Here is a 23,243-nt window from a genome sequence, read left to right on the forward strand (position 1 = left end):
AATAGTTTGGATGTGAAATTTGACCCTTGATCTGACTGGATCTCTCTTGGTAGTCTGTATCTTGTAAAAAAATTTGTGTAATTCTTCAACAATCCTTTTAGCTGTGATGTTGCGTAATGGGATTGCCTCTAGAAATCTAGTCGACACTTATTATTGTTAATAAATACTTATTCCCACTTTTTATTTGAGGTAGGGAACTCTTGTGAAAGGTTCCTCAAATGCTGAAATAGGTATTAAAGGTGCAGATTTTATTGTTGCCTGCGGTTTTCCAGTTAGTTGACATGTATGACAAGTTTGTCAAAATTCAACTACATCCTTGTGTAGTCCAGCCCAGTAAAAATGTTTCTGTATTTTCGTTGTGCTTTCCTCATTCCTAAATTACCTCCAAGTAGTAGCTCATGCACCACTTGCAGACCTCCTCTCTATACCCTACTGGCAAAACAATTTGATGAATGTCTGCCCATTTCTTATCTGCTTCAATGTGTGATGATCTCCATTTCCTCATCAAGACATCATTTGTTAAGTAACAACGCAAGGATGCTTTCACTCTCCTTCCATGTATATGCCTTTTGATGCAACTGCTTCAAGTTCTCATCTGTTTGCTGTAACTCAATAAGCTTAGCAGAGTTAAATATACTTGCATTTTTAACATTTGGCTCCTACGCTGTCTCACTTAACATTATCAAAAACTTTTTTTTGATATGGTATTTCAACATCCTGATCTGTGCCTTTCGATCTCTCCTGCTTCAGCTTGTGACTCTGTGTCTTAACAAGATTGCAATCTGGGAAGATTCCTGGATAAACATCGTGTCTTGCCTCAGCTGCCTACATCTCCACTGACTTTTCAACCAGGGTAGGCAGCACGCCTACTGGTGAATCAGCTGTATCATTTGCAAGGACAAATTGTATTCCTGAAACTGAGAGTTTGCCCAGTACTCCTACCACAAATTCTCCACTCATTTCTGGACACTCTTGTCTCACTTTACATAATCGAGCGCTTTTTGTCTAACCACTAATTCCTGTTATTCATACTTTTTCCGGCAATAGTCCTTCAGGAATACATAATTCCTCATCCTTCAGCATCATAGACTGACAGGATCCTGTGTCCCTTAATATTGTAATGTTTTTACCTACCACTCTTGGCCTATGTGAATAAACTTTACCTTTGCAGGTATATTTTGTGAGCAGATCTGCACTTCTTCCTTAATCAACCTCTGATCAACTTGTGCACTCTGATACAGCTTTCTAGCTTCAACTGTGCTTTCTGTTACCATGCCAACAAAACTTCCAGGCTTGTCCTGTTTTCCTACATTTGGCTTTCTCCTAGCCCACCAAAGCTGATTTCATGTGGCCCGTTTTATTATAATGAAAACACAAGAGCTTTTCGTCTTCTTTGCCCCATTGAAGGGTTTCCTTTTTACCCTGTTGTAAGTTCACCTTCCGATCTTCACTGAGATCTACCTTTCTCTTTCCATGTGAGGATTTCGCTTTGCCCCAATTTCTATCCCGCATGGATTGAAATTGATTCTGGAAGCCAAACTGGGTTTGGCTCTTCAGCTTTCTTCAGCTGCTAACCTTGCCGTTTTAACTCTCTGCTTTTCCACATGCGTGTGTGCTGCTTCAGGCAGTAAATTTTTGAATTCCTCCAAAATAATTACCTCTCTAAGGTAATTGCTCTATTTTTAAAGTTTTTATCCATCTATCAAAATTACTTTCTTTGATCCTTTCAAACTCAATGTGGGTTTGACCAGGGTCCCTCCTTAGATTCCTGAAACATTGTCTATAGACGTCTGGCACAAGTTCATATGCCCTTTCAATGACTTTTTTCACATCCTCACTCCCCCAGATATGTCCTCTGATGGTGATGTGAAGACCTCACCAGCCCTACCTACAAACTTTGTTTGGATCAACAAAACCCACATGGTCACTGGCCACTGTATTTGTGAATCCACTTTTTCAAATGAGATGAAAAAGGCTTCCACATCCTTCTCATCAAATCTCAGCAATGCTTGAACATACTTAAATAGTTTCTCATCAGGCGTTCGCCCACCATGGGTTTGCTTATCCCCATTCTCTTTCTCATTAGACTTGCCTTCAGCCTTCATCGCCACACTTTTAAGCTGGCTTTCCTCTCTAAGTGTCAGTTTTTGAAGTTCAAACTCTCTCTCTCTCTTTTTCTTTCTCTTCTGCTAAAGCCCTTCATTCTTTTTTCTTTCTCTTCTGCCAAGGCCACTTGTTCTTTTTCTTTTTCTTCTGCTTTTAACAGTAACTCAAACTGTTTAAGTTCTGCTGCCCTTTCCTTATCTCAAGCTGCTTCAATTGCAGTTGAATTTTTGCCATCCCTACAGATTCTGATGGTTTTTCCAGCAAGTTTAAATGCTGAGCTATTGCTGTAATTATCTCTCCTTTCTTCACTGAAGGAGGCAGCTCCAACCTCTGCTTGTCTGCTAATTCCCGCAGCCTGGCCTTAACCACCTTTTGTAAAACTACCAATTTCACCTCGTCCACTGCCAGAAACCTTTTGGCGATTGAAAGAGCCATTGCTATCCCAAGCTTTGTCTGCCCAATCAAACCAACAGCTGAAATAAAGACATTAGCACTTACCACTCGCTGTTTAAATCCTGCAAAGAGCCCCCAATCTGCTATGGACTCAGCCAGACCACTCAAAACATTCTGAAGTAGGCAGCCCCAGATCGTAACTTTGCTATTTGTTTTGATAAGTGTACAGTGAAAATTTCCCGCAGTACGTTAGCTAGGTTGACAACCAGGTTTTACAACAGACAAAAATTTATTCACAAAATTATGGAATGAAACACAAAGAACAGAATATAGAATACCCACAGAACTCAATCTATCCAAACTACACTTAATGATACTGTTCTGAAAATATACAACAGTCCTAAAAAACAAACCCCTTAAACACAGAGTAAAAGTGAAACAGAGGCTTACAGGTCAAGATTAAAAGGGCAGAAGGAGAGAGAGAAGTTCTACTCTCAACTGACTGACCTCAGCAGCCTTTCCTCCATACACCACTGCTGAACTGAACTAAAAACAAGAATTCAGGACTGACCACTCCCCTTTCATTACACAGGTTACTTCTAAAACATATAAGCTTTGGCCTGAAGACCCATTTTTTAATGTATAAACAATATAAGACTTCCCAACACCCTTTCCATCTCTGTACCATTCCAGCTGATTTGGAGCCTGGGCTGTTTTATGATCCCTCTGAAAAAAAATCAAGGACACAGTATCCTTGAGAAAAGGAACAGCTTTTTAAAAAAGTATGGACCAGCTTTGTGACAACATACCAAAATAAGTTAGCAATCAATCCGAAAATCCATCCAACACCGTGCCAAGGGCAAAAACTGGAGAGAGCTGGGTCAGTCAGGTGGTGGAAAGAATTTAGCAGCCTCTACATTACTATCCTTTTCAAAATGCAAAGAGAAGACTGGCAAAGGTAGTGCTTCTATTTGGTTATGTTTTAGAGATACTAATAAGCAAACCATTCAGATTACTCAATGCTGCATTTTAAAAAAAAAGAATAATCATCAATGAAAAGAACCTCTACTGAAAATTATATGTACCCCTATTTTAAAGACAAATTATATGCAAATATACACAACAATATTTACATTCATTATGCTCTGAATCCTTATCATCATTTGCTTAAATCTGCATCTTGTAGCACTGTACTAAAATATATTAATACTCATTTGTGAATTTAATTCAAATTTTTAAGGTGAATGTGTTACTTTAAAAGAACAGAAAACTAAAGGAATTCACACTAAAAGTTGCGTTAATACCCTCTATTGGAAAACTGCATTCTATACAAGGAATTTCAAAATCTGTTTCTTTTCCCTCTCACGAGGGGCCACCCTTGCCTGAACACCACTTATTTATTGTTCTTGACAAACATCAGGAAGTCAGCTGAATGATAAACTGGAGACAGAGGGTGATGATTACCTGTTTACTCAATTCTAGTAAGAGCTGAAGACTTCAAAAAGTTATAAACTGTATCAAAGTTTCTTTTTTATAAATGCCAACATACCTCTCTTCAACTTTAAGTATTTTGGCATTGGGTGCTTCAACAGTTGGCACAGAGCAGTCACCAGGTGTGTTTTCCTCCTGAATTCTATTAGTTTCTTCGACTGCTGGTACCATAGTTGGTGTTTTCGCTGCAAGATCAAAAGGGAAACTGACTGCTGCTGCTTCCTTCTTAGTACTAATCATTGTATCTTCAACTTCTTCAATAGCAACTCTTATAAGAGGTTTCTTGAAAAGAACATACACAAAACATATTAAAAGAAGTTAACCTGAACTTGCAATGAAAAGCATTTTTCCTGCAATAATAAGACAGAAGATTACTTCCTCTCTATTGATACAAGATACTCAGGTTTCTGGAAGATATTCCCTTGTTATCTTAATGGTAAAAGGCCTTTAACATTGGAAAAAATCACATAACACTGGTTTAGTTGGAATCACACTAGCTTTCAGAGCGCTGCTCCTCTATCAGGTGGTTCAGAAGGAGCAGCGCTCTGAAAGCTAGTGCTTCCAACTAAACCTATTGGACTCTAACCTGGTGTTGTGTGATTTTTAACTTTGTTACACCCCAGTCCAACACCAGCATCTCCAAATCATGTTTAACATTGGAGTTCTTGTGGTTTAGGGGAAGTGACCTGACCTGTGGGTTAGAAGTTCCAGGTTCCCAGTCTTCTGTGCATCACCAAAAGTCAGACTCAATCACTATCTTTACAATGTAAAGCTGAAGCCTCTTTCAATTTTTAAAAAAATCGAAGTCCAGATTCCTTGGGACTGGATGCTGTGCTCTGCACCCTCCCCAATGCATATACATGTTCATTTTCCAGTTCTCAAATGTATGGTACCAGGTTCAAACACCCTTACTAATGCAGAAAGAAGGAACCTTGTGATATTGTCTACAAGGTAATTCAACTTCACACAACACTCAAGCTGCTTTTTCATGAACTTACAGGAAAATAAACTCTAAAACATATTAGCCTCAGTTTGAGTCATGGTTGATTCACATTTAAAGGCAGCGTGTCATTTCAAATTTCTCTGATGAAACTTGCAATAATCATATATCTTTTTCATTTTCTCCACTTACTCTTCATATTAGATTTTGCTTTCACAAATGCCAATTCCCCTGCAGTGTATCACTCAACAAACAGGAGGCAGGAGACACACATCCTCATCCTCAACAACAGAGCACAGCACAGCATTGCAAAAGACAAGGCTGAAGCATCTGCAACAATCTTAAGCCAGAAGTGCTGAGTGGATGACATATTTTGGCCTCATTCCACCATTACAGATGCTAGTTTTCAGCTAACAAGACTCATTCCTTGTGATATCAAGCACAGGTTGAAGATGCTGAATACGAGGCTCTGATTCTGGTGGTAGAAATGAAGACTTACACCCCAGAACCAGCTGTGAATGTAGGCAAACTGTTCCATGAGTGGGGTCAACACTGGCATCAACCCAGCAACGTAGAAAAGGTAAACAGGTATGTCACATTTTTTTGGACAAGACAAATTCAACCCAGTTAATTACAGTCTATTCTGGATCATCACAGTAAATAGAGGGTTTGTAAACAGAGGGTTTGTCCATAGGTCAGCTCCTCGTAAATAATGTGTTTACTATGGTTCAGTTTGGGTTCCTCAGAGCCACTCAGTCTTATAGCCATACAATCATACAGCACAGAGACAGACCCATTGGTCGAACCAGTTCATGCCAAACATAGTCCCAAACTAAACTAGTCCCACCTGCCTATACAGTCATGGGGTCATCTCCAGATCTTATAACAGCATTGGACCAAACACAGACAAAGTAACTAAATTCCCAAGGTGATGCTAGAGTAGAGTAACGTGAGTAGTTGAGTTAGGCATCAAGGAGTTCTAGCAAAACTGGACTGAATAGGAATTGTGAGGAAAAACCAGCTACTGGTTAGAGTCATACCTAGCACAAAAAAAAGGTAGGGGTGGCTGTTGTAGGTCAACCAACTAAATCTCAGGGCATTACTGCAGCGGTTCCTCAGGCTAGTGCCCAAGGTCCTAATATCTTCAGCAACTTCAATGACCTTCATTCTATCATCCTGTCATGAACATCCACACTTCAGACAAGTGCACATAATCGGCAGCATTCACAACTCCTCAGACACTAGAACAGTCCGTTACATATGCAGCAAGACATGGACAACGTCTAAGCTAGTAAGTGGCAAATAACACTGACACTAGAGGTGGCAGACCAGTGTAAACAAGACGGAATCTAACCATGTGCTCTTAACATTCAATGGTGTCACCATTGCTAAATCTTCCAGCCATATAAACACAATCGCCATCAACAGCTGGTCAGGCTAGGAATTTTCTAACAAGAAACTCACCTACTGGTTCCCCAGTGCCTGTCCACCATTTATAAGGCACAAATCAAGACTGCAATGGATTATTTGAGTGCAGCTCCAATGACATTCATAAATCAACACTATCCAATGTGAAACAACCCACCTTATAGGCACCCCATTCATCACTTTCAATATTCATCACCTTCAACACGGACACACAATGACAGCTGTGTGTTTCATATTCAAAATGCGCTTCAGCAACTCACTCTGGCTCTTTTGACAGCACCTTCCAAACCTGCAGCTTTTACTATTTAGAAGGACAAGGACAGCAGATACATGGCAACACCATTACCTGCAAGTTCACCTCTGAGCCACAGTCTCTCTGACTTGGACCAATATCACTAGTCCATCACAGTCTCTAGCCCAAATCGATGGAACTTCCATCCTAACAGAATTGTGGGTGTCCCAACACCCAAAGGACAACAACAGTCAAGAAGGAAGCTTACCTTCAGCTTCTTCAGCCTGATTAGAATATGCAATAAATTCTGGTCCAGTCAGGGACACCCACATCCCATTAACAATTTAAAAAGAAAACTCAACTATTCCTCAAGAAGGGCCTAGTTAGCAATTATTAGTTGATCACATAATCGGTCAACAATTGGCTAGGACATACATAACCTTGTCCTTGCCAGCTGTTTGGTTACATTTTTCAACAAACAGCAGTATCCTAGATAGTAATCTCAAGTCAAGAGATGACCCTACTCCTCAGCAGTAATGTTGTTCAGATTTGTAAGGTTCAGTTCACCTGCTGCTGCTTGGTGTTTGTAAATGTCAACTGAATTCCTGCATTCACACACAGTAAAGGTTGAAAGCAAATAAAAATCAACTCTTTCCTACCATTCCCAAGTTGTTATGATAGCAGTATTACAACAAAGACAAGAAAATTACAATGTGTAGAACTATCGATATAGCTGTGTGAACACATACAGCAAAGCTGCAGTTTCAAGCAGAGGCACACACTTTTCACATTCATTTCAACAAAAGACCATGTGATATTTGTTCAGATTGCCACCAGCAACACGTCATTGTATCAGCCACCTCTGCTACTATATGACAAGTGGTAAGAGTTGTTTTAAAGACTGCCACCAATCCCTGTTTGTCTGTATTGGGTCGAGGACTGCTTTACAATCAATGGCTGAGCTCCAAACAGAAAAGGTATTACACCTCAGTTAATAAATTGATTTATTGCATGATAGAAAAATAACTTACATCAGGCATAATTACACAACGCATCCGATTTCTATGAATGATAATATGCAACTTAACTGGCTGCACCCAAAGGATAGAAGTAATGCAACTTCTCCATTAACTCGTTTCAGACTATTATTTTATAATAACAAATAAGCTCTGCAGGTTTTCACAGTAAGTGTCTTTCTTTGTTGTAACTTGGGATACAAGATCATTCAACAATAAATTTGGGCTGCTTAAGGTGGCACGATGGCTCAGTGGTTAGCACTGCAGCCTCACAGCACCAGGGACTTGGGTTCGATTCCGGTCTCGGGCGACTGTCTGTGTGGAGTTTGCACATTCTCCCAGTGTCTGAGTGGGTTTCCTCTAGGTGCACCGGCTTCCCCTGACAGTCCAAAGATGCGCAGGTTAGGTGGACTGGCCATGCTAAATTGACTATAGTGTTCAGGGATATGTAGATTAAGTGCATGAGTCAGGGGTAAATGTACAGCAATAGGGCAAGGGAACAGGGCTGGGTGGGATACTTTTCAGAGAGTCGGTGTGGATTTGTTGGGCCAAATGGTCTGTTTCCACACTGTAGGGATTCTATGAAAGGGAAAGCAGATTGCCATTGTTGCGAGAGATCTTTCAAAATTCAAGTTATAGAAGAATATCAATAAAACACGTGACATTAGACCATAAGACACAGGGATGAAAGTAAGGCCATTCGGTCCATTGAGTCCACTCCACCATTCAGTCGTGGCTGACGGGCATTTCAATGTTACTTACCCATACTTTCCTCGTAGCCCTTAATGCCTTGCGAGATTAAGAATTTATCAATCTCTGCCTTGAAGACATTTAACGTCCCGGCCTCCACTGCGCTCTGTGGCAATGAATTCCACAGGCCCACCACTCTCTGACTGAAGAAATGCCTCTTCATTTCCATTCTAAATTGACTCCCTCTAATTCTAAGGCTGTGTCCACGGGTCCTACTATCCCCGCCTGCCGGAAATAAATTTCCAGCATCCATCCTTTCTAAACCATGTATTATCTTGTAAGTTTCTAATAGATATCCCCTCAACCTTCTGAACTCTAATGAATACAATCCCAGGATCCTCAGTCGTTCATCGTATGTTAAGCCTACCATTCCAGAGATCATTTGTGTGAATCTCTGCTGGACACGCTCCAGTGCCATTAAGTCCTTCCTGAGGTGTGGGACCCAAAACTGGATACAGTATTCTAAATGGGGCCTAACCAGAGCTTTATAAAATTTCAGTAGCACATCGCTGCTTTTACATTCCAACCCTCTTGAAATAAATGACAACATTACATTTGCTTTCTTAACTACGGACTCGACCTGCTAGTCAACCTTTAGAGAATTCTAGACTAGCATTCCCAGATCCCTTTGTACTTTGGCTTTAGAAATTTTCTCACCGTTTAGAAAATAGTCCATCCCTGTATTCTTTTTTCCAAAGTGCAAGACTTTGCAATTGCTCACATGTTAACCTTTTAGATATGCCAAGGCATTGATTGAGTTTACCAAGGAACTTTAAAGTATGTAAGCATTTACAGACAAATATCAGGAGTAAAAATGCACAATATTCATTTAACTGTATAAACTCTACAGCAATGAAAATAATTTTGTTTTAACTGTCATATGAAACAGGCCACATAGCAAAGTGAATGTAACTCTCTCAAGCTCTGATAATTCCAGCGGTGGTGATACTGGATAAGTTAGATTCCAGAGTGAAGCCTGCTTTATTTTTCATTTTGTTTACTGTGGAGATCAGTCAGTCAATAAATATATTCATGAGAGGCTGCCAATGTACTTTTAACAAAATAACTAACATTTAGTACACTGAAGACAAAACACAAATGATGTTATACTATACAAAACTATCAAGATGATTTTATTACAGACATTAGAAAGGAAGATTCATCATTTTTACCCCAGCAAAACCCTTAGACATGCAATCCTACCACCAAGCCAAAACATTCGGATCAGGAGCAAATTTGGTAATTGGCTATTTTTGGACAGATATTTGTGAATTAAAACAATACTATTTTCAAGTCATTCTCTCCCCCAGAGTACCTTGAAACAAATTGCTGACTCTGCTCTCTCATGAATTAACATAGGTTCTTTCACATCATGACTTCAACAGTTTTGTAAATGCCTTCCTCTCTGATGCCCCACAACTTCTGCTTGTAGAGATTGCTTCCATCCTCATTCTAATTCTCAGAACTGCTTAGAGACTGCTACTAGCAGCATTTCTGCTCTTAGAAACCTCTCTGCATGAATCGATTTCTGACTCCCACTCTCCCAGTTGCAAAACTAAGTCAGCAAACATCTCTGCAATTATCACCCCAGCCATGTTGCTGGTCATTTAACTAAAATCACACAACTTCTTGATCATGCTGTTTTGAACTTATTGTTCTAAATTACCTTCTGCCTTTTAAAAAAGTCAGACCTTTACAGAACTCTACTTTGCTTCCTCTACCTAATAACACAAGTTCCCAAACAACATTGCAAACTTCCATCACACATTTCACCATGATAGGCACAATTCCGATCTCTCGTCTCTGCGAAACTTCTTAACTACGTAGTAACAGTAGCGCAGACAGTATACCAAATGGGTTCAGAAAAGATTCACAAGGATGTTGCCACGGGTGGAGGATTTGACCTATAGGGAGAGGTTGAATAGGTTAGGGCTATTTTCCCTGGAGCGTCAGAGGTTGAGAGGTGACTTTATAGAGGTTTATAAAATCATGAGAAGCATGGATAGGATAAACAGGCAAAGTATTTTCCCTAGGATGGTGGAGTCCAGTACTAGACGGCATAGGTTTAGGATGAGAGGGGAAAGATATGAAAGAGACCTAAGGGGGAATGTTTTCATGCAGAGGGTGGTATGTGTATGGAATGAGTTGCCAGAGGAAGTGGTGGAGACTAATACAAATGTAACATTTAAAAGGCATCTGAATGGGTATATGAATAGGAAGGATTTGGAAGGATATGGGCCAGGTGCTAGCAGGTGGGACTAGATTGGGTTGGGATATGTTGTCAGCGTGGATGAGTTGGACCAAAGGGTCTGTTTCCATGCTGTACATCTCTATGATTCTATGACTCTATATTTCTTGTTAAACTTATGAAGTGATAAATTCACTGTTGTTGCTCAATTTCCTTTGGGAGCATTGAATCGGCTCGCCCCAGAGGACATGGTCGAGAAATCCCTGGGCTCTATTCAGTGGTGGAACAGCTGTCACACTTGGCTACAATACAAATTGGTCAGTGTTGCTCTGTTCTGGAACTAAATTCTACATTCCAAATGGGAATCTCTAGTCTTGTGATAAATGTGGAATTATCACTTGCAGAAGAGAATCAAGGGTGCAAGATCAGAAGGTGCTGCAATCCAAAAATGTCATTAGGTCACCAGAGAGGTATCTGTTGAACAGATATTGAAAATAATGGAAAGCTAATGGAACACTGGCCTTTAAAACTAGACGGCTGAAGTACAAGGATGTTGTAGTTAGGCAATATCCTGGTTAGACCTCACTTGGACACCGACACTTGCTCACAGCTTAGGAAAGAATAACTGGCCTGAGGGGGGAGTACAATGATTCCTGTACTTCAAGGGTTAAGTTATGAAGACAGATTGTATAAATTAGGCCTGCATTCTCAAGAATTGGGAAGGCTCAGGGATGATCAAAGTTGTCAAGATACTAAATAGAAAAAAGCAGGGTAGATAAACTATTTTCACTGGTTCTAGAATTAGGGGACATAGTTGAGAATTAGGGCCAGTTCATTCAGGAGGGACATTAGGATGCAATGGGTATTTTCACAGGGTAGGAGAGGTTTGGAAATCTCTTCCACAAGCAGCAGTTGAATCAACCTCAGTTTATTCAGAGATTTTTTTTTTTGTTTAGCAAAGGTATTAAATGATATATGCAGTTAAGCCACAATTTCGCTGAACAGTGGAATGGGCTTGAGGGACTGAACTGCCTACTCCCATTTCTATGTTCCTAATTTTGTGCAATGAGTAACCTGGAGGGAGAGTACACTGTTGAAGTAATTACACAAAGAGTGAAACAAACAGTGAGCGTGATCTGGAAACTAAATCTGACGGAACCTTACATTAGAGATTGGAATAAAAGAGATTATTTATGAACTGAATGAGAAAAATGCTTTTATAGAAGAATGTCCATTGGTTAGCTTCTGTTGCAAGTTGGACCAGGAGGGAATTGTTGAGAAAGATTTGGAGTCAATGGTAGTCTAATGAATGCAGAAAGTCCCAAATATTTTACATTCGTAATGTCACATGACAAATATCAATTCTGAAATTAGAAAACTTTTTTAAAGGAAAGACACATTCTGTAAAAATATATCATTAATTGGCATTATGGGGTTTGCAGTGCAATCAGTGTTTCTGACTATGTGTGCAATTCTGTAATACTGCATGCACAATCAGACAAGTACAATGCTATCCACCTACGTATACTTCCCATGAACAAATAATACTAGGAATTTCAATGGTAGACCTTGGGTTAAAGACAAGAATTCAAGTGTACCAAAGTTAGCTGTTGCTGATTTTGGAATAGCAGCGGAGGAAGGAAAACACTCCTTAATTAGCAATCAAAAGAAATTAATTAAATACAAACTATTGTGCATTTTTCTATTGCTAACGTGCATTGCAACATAATTAAAACTATTTATATATCTCAACTCTTTTTCTGCTTGCATAAACAAAACCTAATCTTACATTTCAAGAGCAGAACAAAACTGCTAGGAAAAGGAAGGAAATTAATTTGTGCTTCGAAGGGTTTAAAAATGATGCACTATTTCAATGTTAGCCTTCTATAATTATGAGTAATTTTACTTAGATTTTCTCTGAAAATTGTGTCAGAATGCTTTATACTTCTTACTAACTAAACTAGAAATGAAACATTAAATGCAATTTAAAGGAAGTTGAATAAACACTAAACGCTAGCCCACATACATGCAATATGTGCATATATAAACTATAATTGACTAGTAACAATGAACACTGCTGATAATAAACTTAGATGGTTCAAAACTTACAGTAGATCTCAAATGAGGTGGCTTATCGATTGGTTTGATTATTCGTTGACCTTTGTTGCTTTTTGAAGATGTCTGTTGTGTTGAAACTCCTTGCAAAGCCAATTCCTTCAATATAGAAGGTAAATATTTGAAATTCACCTTACACCTCAGTTTGATTTTTACTACAATCCCAACAATTCTCTCAGCCGTTTTTGGCATTGGTCCACTATTTATCAGATTTATCACATTCAACTTGACAATATGCTAAAATGGATTTAAATTCAAATTTCTGCATTGCTAATCCAGTACTGTTATCATTCGGCTTTCACACAATTCTTAATCTATTACATTTAAATCTTTAGTTTTCTATTGGGAGTTTTGTTTTCCTTAACCTGACTTACACGAGTCTACACAATACCAAAAACCAAAATAATCATGAAAGACAATCAATGAACACCAACCTCTCACAACCTGTCAACTTGGGTGATCCAGGAAAATTAACATAAGTTCACTGAAAAAAGTTAATCTTCTCATGTTCCTAATGAATTTAATGGATCATTATCATCATTTTCATTTGGATGGGTATATGAACAGGAAGGGTTTGGAGGGATATGGGCCAGGTGCTGGCAGGTGGGACTAGATTGGGTTGGGATATCTGGTCAGCATGGACAGATTGGACCGAAGGGTCTGTTTCCATGCTGTACATCTCTATGACTCTTTTTTCACCAATTAACATCTCACATTTATGTAACATTATTAAATATCCTGGAGTACATAAAGTAGAGCATAATAGAACAAAATATGACATTGATCCACATGAGATATTAGGTCGGAGGAATTCTGAAGAGTTTCTATCTGTTCACTGTGTTTAATCTTCTTTCCTCTTTGTCTGTATTAATTTTAATTGAGCATCCTATTTCTAATCTGATGAAACAGTTTTAACTTTATATCACTGTCTGTATATAAGAAGTATGCATTCCCCAGACAACTACCTTAACATACAGTGAAGGAATGGACAAGAGTGATGCTTTTCCTTCAAGTGGTACTTTACATCAGGCCAGTGGGTGCTGTGGACAGAAACAAAACAGCTTTTTCTCCCACTCGGTCCCTGCTGTGGTTTAATGTGTACTGGGCTATAAGTATCTCAAGGCAAGACTTCTGCTCCCATATGAGGAAGTGCCACCTTCAAGAACTGCTGGCCATATTGGGTCCAGATTGTGCCACTGACAAATTGGAGGAATGGTGATCTCACCAAGGGCAGTCTGCAAGCCTTCAGTGATGATGGGCAGGATGGAGAAAGCAACTTAGCAGAATTAATAGGTCGATTTCCAATACATCAGCCTCAGGTGATGAAATAGTGGCAGAAGCAGGGAACGGCTATGAACCAAACACTTCAGGGTCACAATTAGCACAACAGTGGGCAGGTAGTCGGAAACCTTCACTACTGTACGTAAATGTGCAGAGGAGTGGGGTGGCTGGACAGGGTACCAGGAAAGGTGCTCATGACAATTTATAACGCCCCATGTCCCACCCTACCCACAGACTTACTTGGGAATGTAAAATTCTGTTTTACTGAATTCCCAATGTATTCAATAGATTCATATCGCTCATTATTTTACAGTAATAGGTATAGGTTTGCAAACTGCTCTCCTGAAGTGATTTTATTCTCCGATGTAATCTTTATCCAACGATACACCCATACTTACTTTGTTTATTTTTGCAAGTTCAGTTAAAGCTTGTTTGTTTCCTGGTTCCAGCAATAGGACCATTTCAAAATCTACCATGAGGGAAAAGACAATGCAAGAATAAACTGTCAATATTATTGATATACAAAAAATGTAAAGGGCATAAATGTTTTGTTCATTTAATAAGATGCCAACACATGCTAGTAAGGTGTCCCAGTGCAGATATGATGGACTGAATAATCAACGTCTGTGCATAAGTATCTCTCTCCAAGTTATAATAACTCGAGGGCACCACTCTCTAAACTTGGACCAAAGTGAGGAGGACAGGCCTCCAGAAATGACTGCAGCTGATTCAGGGACCGAGCTCATAACAATGGTGTTATCTCGAGCCAACTCAGCTAACTGACTCCCACCCTTCACAAAGAAATACTTCATCAATTATTAATGAACTAAATATTAATGAATAAACTGAAACAAAACTCGCAAAGCAAAATAACAACAAAATGCTACTAACATCTGAGAAAGTGATCAAGAAAAAAATAAGAAAATCATTAGGAACTTGAGATTTAGAGGTGTTAACAGTGAACACAACAGAAGATTATAGTTGCAACCAGGCTGAGAATATTATCATGTTTATAAAATACGGGGCAGACTTTAAGCTAGTTGTATGAAAGGTGCAAAATAATCATCCTCTGAATGACTTATCATGATTTACAATTATAAATTGATGGTCTTAGGTTATTTCATTGAGAGCTCAGACACGTTAAAAGAAGCATATTAACAGCAAAAAAAGTATGACTGCTAACAGATATGCAGGAGGATATTCAGCTCAAAAATATCAGCATTTAAGCTTTGGCAAGATGTACACTGTGCATGTGTCATTCTGTAGACATCAGTCCACGCTTGACAGCTGAGAGAGCAAGGAAGCAGAAAGTCAGTTTCAATTAGTCTCAAAATAATACCAAATGAGAACTGGTGCAGTGTAACAGCATTTACTTCAAAGCATCTATCTTCTTCTGATTATTATCTCCTATCCCCATTGCACCAGCCTTAGATACAACGTAAGATAGGCCCCTTGACAACTTCCTTATCCAAGAAAATAAATAAAGTTACAAACGCCACACACTTTTCTCCAACAAATAAAACAAGATTCTGCCCTGCAAGCTTTTTAGTAATCTCACCTTCTTTTGCTTCCTTCATCTTCCCTAGGCACATTTTAGCAGTTCCCCTTCTTGCAAATGCCTTGGAGTAAGTATTATCCAGTGAGATAGCCCGGCTGCAGTCAGCTTCTGCCTCTGCAAATCTAAAATATTTATAACTGCATCAGAACTGTCATCAACAACTATGTTTTAAAACATACTGCTTTCATTAACTTTACATTAGGGATATGCTGCATTTGCAAAGGCAGGCCATTTCAGTATTTATCAGGTTTTGTTCGCTCTGTGATGTTCTAGGTGCTTACTGCCCTTTTAAGACCTAAACGTAACTTTGTTCATTACTGAAAGGAGGGACAATTAGCCTTCCTCAGAAGTTTAATCATATCATACCAAAGTGTTTATGTGATCTGTGGTTGCTTTGGGGGTGACTGGCAACAAGCAAATGGGAAAGAGACAGTTAACTGTGAGACTGAAATATCCCTGATCTCAAGAAGCTGTTCAGAGAAGGCCTGGTGAAAAGCAGAAAGTAAACTTTGAAAATGGCACAAGGACTTTGTTGGAAAGGAAAGAGCCAAAGGCATGAACAACAGGAAGTGGGATGGGACAGTGTTGCGGTTATAATTTGGCTGAAGCCAACCAAATCATTTAAAGAGATAAGAGAAGGAGTCTCTGAGGATTCCGGTCATCATGGAATCATAAAATCTCTGCAGCACAGAAAGAAGTCATTCGCCCCATTAAGCGTACACTGACCTTCTGAAGCTCATTCCACCCAGACCCAGATCCCCACTCTATCCCCATAACCCGACATTTCCCATGGCTAATCCACCCAACCTACACATCCAGGACACTGCAGACAATTTACAATGGCCAATCCACCTAACCTGCACATCTTTGGATTATGCGAAAACCCAGAACACCTGGTGAAACCCAGGTGGTCACAGGGAGAATGTGCAAACTCCACACAGACAGTTGCCCGAGGGTAGAATCGAACATGGGTCCCTGGCGTTGTGAGGCAGCAGTACTAACCACTGAACCGCCATGCCACTCAATCATGACTGTTGTGAACCTAGCTAAGTAAGGTCTGCAGGGCTGTACTGTTTGGGCGAGGTAAAAACAATGTATTCCTGATGAAGGGCTTTTGCCCGAAACGTCAATTTCGCTGCTCGTTGGATGCTGCCTGAACTGCTGTGCTCTTCCAGCACCACTGATCCTGTACTGTTTGGGCATCAACTGGAGCCATCAGGCTGAGTGGAGGAAAAGGATTCAGCCTCAAAGACAGGCGTTGGCTTTCAGTGGATCTCTCAATCAGGCAAAGTGCCTGCTAAGTAATGCAGACCTCCTCCTGAGTCCTTCCGATCTCCTCTTCTTTTTTCCATGTACTTTCAGTTCTTTACTGCAGACACAGGGGAGTTGGCACACTAGTGGTTCAACCTCAGTCACCAGTTGAAATGCAAAATGGTGACTGAGTGTAGAGAGGCTGTCTTTTCAGATTCTGAAGGCTTTCTGACCCTGTATTCTTCACTGAAAGGCTGCCCATCTGCTCAGAAACCTGTCATGTTGATGACTCCTGACCTACACATGGTTCTGATTGAAAAATCATTCAAAAAGTTGTCTCTGAGCAAAACTGTCCTGAATACATACACATGCTCACAGCAGATGAGTCCTGTAACCAGCCCCCTACAACTGCTGGAACATGACAAAAGTTAAATTACAACACAAATAATTTCAGTAACTAGTTTTAAAACTGCAATATTTCTTTACAGAGTTTTTTTGGCCTAAATAGTATCCTTTTCCCATTTGGTTCATGGTGCAAAAATGAGGAAAAGTACAAAGACGTTGTCCTCACACAAGGTTTTCCTTTGCAAATTCATCAGCTGGGGAGTATCCCATCCATTACTAATTAAATATCAGTGGCTGCAGGAGGAGGCTCTTAAAGAGACATTTACTATCTTCCACAATTTCTCGTCCCAGACCTAGTCAGTGCCAAGACAGGAAGGCAACAAGGTCTCACCTTATAGAACCCATCTGATTAAATGTCTTTCCACTTCCAAAGCCATCTCAGAGGAGGGTATTAAAATCTGCCTTTGGCTTACAATATCAACAATTGTTTTATGATTAAAATCTATCTTGCTTGAAATAATGATTATTATTTGAATTCAAAATCAAAACATGAGCAAGTTGGGCCCATTTGAGGGAGTAGAACTCATTTAAGTTCTAATTTAAACACAGAACATGCTTTCCATTCTGTATCTTCTCCCAGTTAAAAATCACACAACACCAGGTTATAGTTTACCTGACTATACCTGACTAAGCAGCAGTGCTCCAAAAGCTTGTAGTTCCAAATAAGCCTGTTGGACTATAACTTGGTGTTGTGTAATTTTTAACTTTGTCTACTCCAGTCCAACACCTACACCCAAACTATTTTCTCCCAAACTACCAACTCCAATTGCAACTTATACAAAGAAATTAAACTGGCTCAGAGATGTGTGTGCTGATTTATGCATATGCTTAAAACATACTTAAAGAAATATCTATTAATAATCATTCAAGACTTGACTGGAATATAATGTAAAGACCACTTTCTTTTCAGACTACGGACAAAAAGTGAAAAAAAATACTGTTTTAAACTAATAGAACAAGAGAAAGTTTACTGTATTAAAGACAGGTTACTGGAACACATTGTTTTCATGACCTCAGCTACATAAATGCTATTGCTGTTAATAAAATGATACATAATTAAAATTCAGCAATATTGTGCACCTTCAAAAAAACTTACTTCTCAAGCTTAAGGTAAGCCATGGCCCTGTTGGCAGGTAAAAGTGCATTGGTGCCATCTGCTGCCATCCCTCTAGTATAGCATTCAATTGCTTCCAAATACTTTCCTTCTTTAAAGAACTCATTGCCCTGTCAATGAAAGGATTCAAAAACTATAAAACAAAACTGAAAACTACCAAAACTTCAAAGATCAATTTTTACCAATGGGAATGAACAGAATGTACATCAGGCCAAATCAATATCATACAATAGAACATAGAACATTAGAACGCAGTACAGGCCCTTCAGCCCTCGATGTTGTGCCGACCTGTGAAGATAATCTGATGCCCATCTAACCTACACAGTTCCATTATTATCCAAATGTTCGTCCAACGCCTATTCAAATGCCCTTAACATCAGCGAGTCCACTACTGTCACATACAGGCCAATTCACATCCCTACTACTTTGAGTAAAGAAACTACCCATAATATCTGTCCTAAATCTATCACCCCTCAATTTAAAGCTACGTCCCTTCGTGTTAGCCTTCACCATCCGAGAAAAAAGGCTCTCACTGTCCACCCTATCTAACCCTCTGATTATCTTATACGTCTCGATTAAGTCACCTCTCAGCCTTCTTTTCTAACAAAAACAGCCTCAGTTCCCTCAGCCTTTCCTCATAAGATCTTCCTTCCATTCCAGGCAACATCCTAGTAAATCCCCTCTGAACCCTTTCCAAAGCTTCCACATTCTTCCTATAATGCGGTGACCAGAACTGCATGCAACATTCCAGGTCTGTGGCCTTACCAGTGTCTTGTACAGCTGAGGCATGAATTCATGGCTCCAAAACTCAATCCCCCTACCAATAAACGCTAACACACCATATGTCTTCTTACAACCCTATCAACCTGGGTGGTAACTTTCAGGGATTTATGCACTAGTTGACACTTCCTAAGGATGCTATTAATTGTTTTAACTGTCCAGGCTTTGCTACAACTACAATTATAACGCGAGTCATAGTAGATCAAGACTCATTCAAATTTGATAGGGTCCATGCACACATTAAGGGTAGTCTAGTGGAACTAAGTACCATGTAATTTGATGCCTGAAGTTAACATGAACCTTGCTTCAAAGCTAGCTACCTCTGGGAAAGCATCACGAACAGTCCACAGCACTGTCTTCCCCATGACTGAGATCAAATCCAATCTTCTTCTCTTGAGCCTAGAACTGGTCCACAGTGGACATTAGATGAAGCTATAGCCAAGTGTGGTCTAGCTGAAGTGTCATCAACTTGAACATTAACTGTTCTCTCCATAGATGCTCCATGACATGCTAGGTATTTTCAGCATTTTGTTTCATTTCTGAGCTAGGTAGTCCACAACAAAATGCAGCAAAATCCATGCTTCACAAGTTAACATAATTTTTTTTAATCAGTTTCTGACTAACATTTTGAATGTCTTGATTACTTATCACAGACATACCAAGTCTTTCTCAAAAATTGCCTCCTGTTTTGCTTGGGCCTCAGTCAGTTTCTTTTCATCACTGGTATCCATTTGTTCCTCTTTGCTTGACTGATTCTGATCTTTCTGATCTGGTGCAAGAGCCTGACAAGACAAGCAAATACTTCATCAATTTGCATAAAAAGGCTAACTTTAAAAAAACACATGCAAACATTATAAATGCACACTTAACACATGAGGGAAAGAAAGGATGATTCAAGCAAGGACTGAGGGTTGCTAAGTCTATTTAAAGCTACCACAATGAAAGGAAAATAGTTGACACAAACTCATTTGGTCTGTGCGCATGGTTATCACCCATCCATTATTGGAGGTCAATGATTTCAGTTTGCTGACTGCTGGTTTGCGATGTACAGTGATGCCAAAAATGTGGGTTCAATTCCTGCACTGGCTGAGGTTACCATAAAAGACTCTCGTTCTCAACCTCTCCCCTCACCCACAGATTAAACTACTACCAGCCATCTCTCTTTGATGAGAGAGCAGCCCAATGATCCTGCTTCATTACAGCAATTTTGTCTTTTTTCAGTATTTACATATGGATAAGCTAGTAGGGAACTATTTTGGATATTGCAAAAAGTGATTATTGGTGACCTTTACAACTTAAGTTTTTCACTGCAGCTTTGGCGTTACTAGCTTACCAATTACTTTGTCAGAATTTACTTGTATTTCTTAAAGTGGAATCTCAACAACACTACGGGCAACTATTAAAACATTTTGTAAGTTCCAGATATCCTTCAGCGGATATAAGCAGTATCCAGTCAAGAGTGTTGCGTAGGAAAAGCACAACAGGTCAGGCAGCATTCGAGGAGCAGAAAAATCGACGTATCAGGCAAAAGCTCATTAGTCCTTTGGCCCAAAACTTTGATTTTCCTGCTCCTTGGTTGCTGCCTGAGCTGGTGTGCTTTTCCAACAATACACTCTCGATGCTAATCTCCAGCATTACTCACTGTCGCCCATAAACAGTATCCAGAAGAGCCCTAGGTAGAACAGCCCAAATCCTCAATTTTCTGGCTGTGCCAGATGAGTTAATGTCATCCCAGAAAACAGGAGGAGTGCTGCAGAATTACTTCTTAGATATCTTATATTAGGGAGAAAAACATGGAGAATGATATTTGCCCTCCTTCCTAAGCATCATTCAGTTTTCAATTACAAACTGTACATGCAGGTGCCAAGTAATGTTTAGGATTGGAACGAAGTTGAAACTCTTCATGGTAAAATCGTAAGTGTAAAAATGGAAAAAGCAAAGTAATGTGCCTCATAAAAAGAAGGTGGGAGGGTGAGTTGAAAAAAATTTTCAATCAGAAATTTATCGTCCAATTTGCATTTCCAGCTGAAGATGGTTAAAAACGTTTCAGTGTCCCTATTGCCACTGATGTACCAGTATCTTCCAACAATGAAGATGGGGATATTTGTGGAGCTTCCTCCTTCAGCGATTTGTTTAATCATCCATGACTATTCATGACTGGACACAGCAGGACTGCAGAGCTTAGATCCAATTTGATGGCTACGGAATTGCTTTGATTTGTTTATCGCATTCTGCTGAATGGCATGCAAGTAATCCTTCGATTTTAGCTTCGCTGAGTTGGCAATTCACTGTTCGATATGTCTGACCCTGCTCCTAGCATGCGGTCCTGCATGCTTTACTGAATCAATGTTGATCATAGAATCATAAAGCTTGGAAACAGACCCTTCAGTCCAACTAATCCATATTGACCATGTTCCCAAACTAAACTAGTTGCAACTGCCTACACATGGCCCATTTGCCTCCATTTGGATCATGTACTTATCCAAATATCTTTCAAATGTCTTGTAACTGTACCTGCATCCATCACTTTCTCTGGTAGTTTATTCCACACACTAACTACACAGTGAGAAAAAGTTGCCCCTCATGTCCTTTTTAAATCTTTCTCCTCTCATTTTAAAAATATGCCCCCTACTTTTGAACTCCCCCCCCATCTAAGAGAAAAGATCTTTGCAACTCACCTTATCTATGCACCTCATAATTTTATAAACTTCTATAATGGCTCCCATCAAATCCCTGAAATCCAGTGAAAAAAGTCTCATCCTTTCCAGCTTGTTTTTATAACTCAAATGCTTCATTCCAGGCAGCATCCTGGTAAATCTTTTCTGAATCCTCTATAGTTTAATACTACCCTGTACAGGGCAATCAGAACGGCACACAATACTTCACAACAGACCTCATCAGTGTCCTGTACAGCCTCAACATGACTTCTCAACTCCTGTACTCAAAGGTCTGAGCAATGAAGGCAAGCGTGGTAAACACCTTAACCACCCTGGCTACCCGTGACACAAATTTCGAAGAATTATGTACTTGACCCCTTGGTCTCTGTCCTACATCAATACCTAGGGCCCTACCATTAATTGTATAAGTCCTACCCTTGTTTGCTTCACCAAAATGCAATACCTCATACTTATCCAAATTAATCACCATCTGCCTCAGCCCATTGACCTAATTGATCAATATTTATTTGCAATCTTAGATAACCTTCTTCATTGCCACTATACCACTAATTTAGGTGTCATACATAAACTTACTAGGCATGCCTCCTATATTCTCATCCAAATCATTTATATAAATGACAAACAGAAGTGGATCCAGTACCGATCCCTGAGGAATATGCAAGTCATAGACCTCCAATCCAAAGGACAATCCTCCACCACCACTCTCCGTCTCCTACCATCAAGCCAATTTTGTATCCAACTAACAAACTCACCCTGAATTCCATGTGATCTAACGTTACTAATTAATCTATCATGCGGAATCTTATCAAAGGCTTTACTGAAGTCCAAGTAAACAATGCCAATGGCACATCAATCGTTTTGGTTGCTTCCTCAAAAAAATCAATCAAGTTTGTGAGACATGATTTCCCGTGCACAAAACCATGCTGATTATCCCTAAGTCATTCTTTGTCTCTCCGAATGCATCTTCTGGCTTGGTGGTAATTCTGGATTGGAGAACATGCCAAGCCATGAACACAATGGTACTGCTGATGAAGGGCTTATGCTCGAAACGTCGAATTCTCTATTCCTGAGATGCTGCCTAACCTGCTGTGCTTTGACCAGCAACACATTTGCAGCTGTGATCTCCAGCATCTGCAGACCTCATTTTTTACTGCTAATGTCCCACAAAGCCTCTTGGGTCTGAAGTTGCAACATTTGTTCACAATCGAGACTATTCATCTCTGTGGGGGAGTTGCGCAATAAGTGAATGGTCTCAATCTGAAGCAGTACTTCATCTCCACGAGTGGTCATTTCTAACAGTAGTCTCCAATAGATGCATCTGCTGCAGGTACACTGGTAAGAACAAAACTGTATACTTTTTTTCCACTTATTGGTTCGTTCCCCATCTCGCATATGCCCAGTCTAGACACTATGCCCTTTAGGACTCAGCTGGCTTGGTTAACAGTGGTGCTACTGAGCCAAACTTGGTGATGAAGACTGAAGTCTCCCACTTCAAGTATATTCTGTACTTTAGCACC

The 23,243-nt window shown here is 39.7% G+C and overlaps 1 protein-coding gene across 1 annotated transcript in view; it reads right to left on the reverse strand.

Annotated features, from left to right (window-relative positions):
* The window catches only part of rpap3 (RNA polymerase II associated protein 3), a 54,274-nt gene that overhangs the window by 12,393 nt on the left and 18,638 nt on the right, over nt 1–23,243 (reverse strand). The window contains exons 7-12 of the mRNA XM_060839222.1: nt 19,708–19,830; nt 18,251–18,378; nt 15,499–15,620; nt 14,339–14,409; nt 12,654–12,758; nt 4,049–4,272 (exon numbers count right to left, since the gene is read on the reverse strand). Coding sequence (XP_060695205.1) covers nt 4,049–4,272; nt 12,654–12,758; nt 14,339–14,409; nt 15,499–15,620; nt 18,251–18,378; nt 19,708–19,830 — 773 coding nt within the window. The remainder of the gene's footprint in view (nt 1–4,048; nt 4,273–12,653; nt 12,759–14,338; nt 14,410–15,498; nt 15,621–18,250; nt 18,379–19,707; nt 19,831–23,243) is intronic.

Source organism: Hemiscyllium ocellatum, chromosome 19, assembly GCF_020745735.1.
Source record: "Hemiscyllium ocellatum isolate sHemOce1 chromosome 19, sHemOce1.pat.X.cur, whole genome shotgun sequence".
Taxonomy (NCBI): domain Eukaryota; kingdom Metazoa; phylum Chordata; class Chondrichthyes; order Orectolobiformes; family Hemiscylliidae; genus Hemiscyllium; species Hemiscyllium ocellatum.